The sequence below is a fragment of the Bison bison genome, unplaced genomic scaffold (assembly GCF_000754665.1).
Source record: "Bison bison bison isolate TAMUID 2011002044 unplaced genomic scaffold, Bison_UMD1.0 scf7180017864508, whole genome shotgun sequence".
Lineage (NCBI taxonomy): Eukaryota > Metazoa > Chordata > Mammalia > Artiodactyla > Bovidae > Bison > Bison bison.
Genome location: NW_011495064.1, coordinates 2,352,287 through 2,353,030, shown reverse-complemented (window position 1 = coordinate 2,353,030; position 744 = coordinate 2,352,287). Strand labels below are relative to the sequence as shown.

The following is a 744-nucleotide window of genomic DNA, read 5'->3' as shown; positions in this document are numbered from 1 at the left end:
ATGCCAAGCTGCAGCTGACCTGGGGCCAGAGCATGGGCCAGGCCATCTTGGATCTTGGGCGCAGAGAGGCTGCTGACACAGGACGTCCGCTCCGTGAGGTGCCTCAGCTCTGAGCAACCAGGCCCCGGTGTCTACAGACCAACTTCCCCTCTAGGGTTCTAATACCAGGGCTCTTGTGGGCCACCGACTGGAGGGACAACTGAGCCGAGGGCACAGGCAGCAGGAACTCAAGCCCCGGGGCAAGGCGGGGAGGAAGACCACTGTAAAATTCCTTGGACCTTTCTTTCTTCACTGGGTGCCCAGGCAGCAGCGTCGGGGTAGGGCCAGCGCGCGGGAGGGCGGGGCAAGCGGCGGAGGAGGGAGGAGACTGGCCAGCGGCGTGGAGCCGAGAGGGAGTGCGTTCCGGGCCACGTGCGGGAGGAGGCGCGCGGGACAGCGGCCCCAGAGACGCGCCAGAGGCCCGACAGCACGATGGAGCCGGCGGACCTGGGGCTCGGGGACTCATCCTTGCACCGTTACCTGGACGGCGAGTTCTGGAGCCTCAAAAACGAGCTGCGCGAGCTCCTGGGCGGCTGTCCGCTCTTCCGGCCCAGGTAACGCGTCCCCAAGGGCACCCCGCGGTGCACCCCGGGCAGGGCAAGCTGGCGTGTGTGTGCTGCGCCCGAAAACAGGTCCCTCCCGACCTGACAGAAGATGGACTGCCCGCCCCAGTCCTGTGGACGCCGCAGAGCCGGCGACTTCGTG

The 744-nt window shown here is 67.5% G+C and overlaps 1 protein-coding gene across 2 annotated transcripts in view; it reads left to right on the top strand.

The window, feature by feature from the left end:
• Positions 1–257: 257 nt before the first annotated feature.
• The window catches only part of ACOXL (acyl-CoA oxidase-like), a 332,871-nt gene continuing 332,384 nt past the window's right edge, over positions 258–744 (top strand). For both annotated transcript variants that reach the window (XM_010829556.1, XM_010829557.1), the window contains exon 1: positions 258–593. In XM_010829556.1, coding sequence (XP_010827858.1) covers positions 472–593 — 122 coding nt within the window. In that variant the 5' untranslated portion in view covers positions 258–471. The remainder of the gene's footprint in view (positions 594–744) is intronic.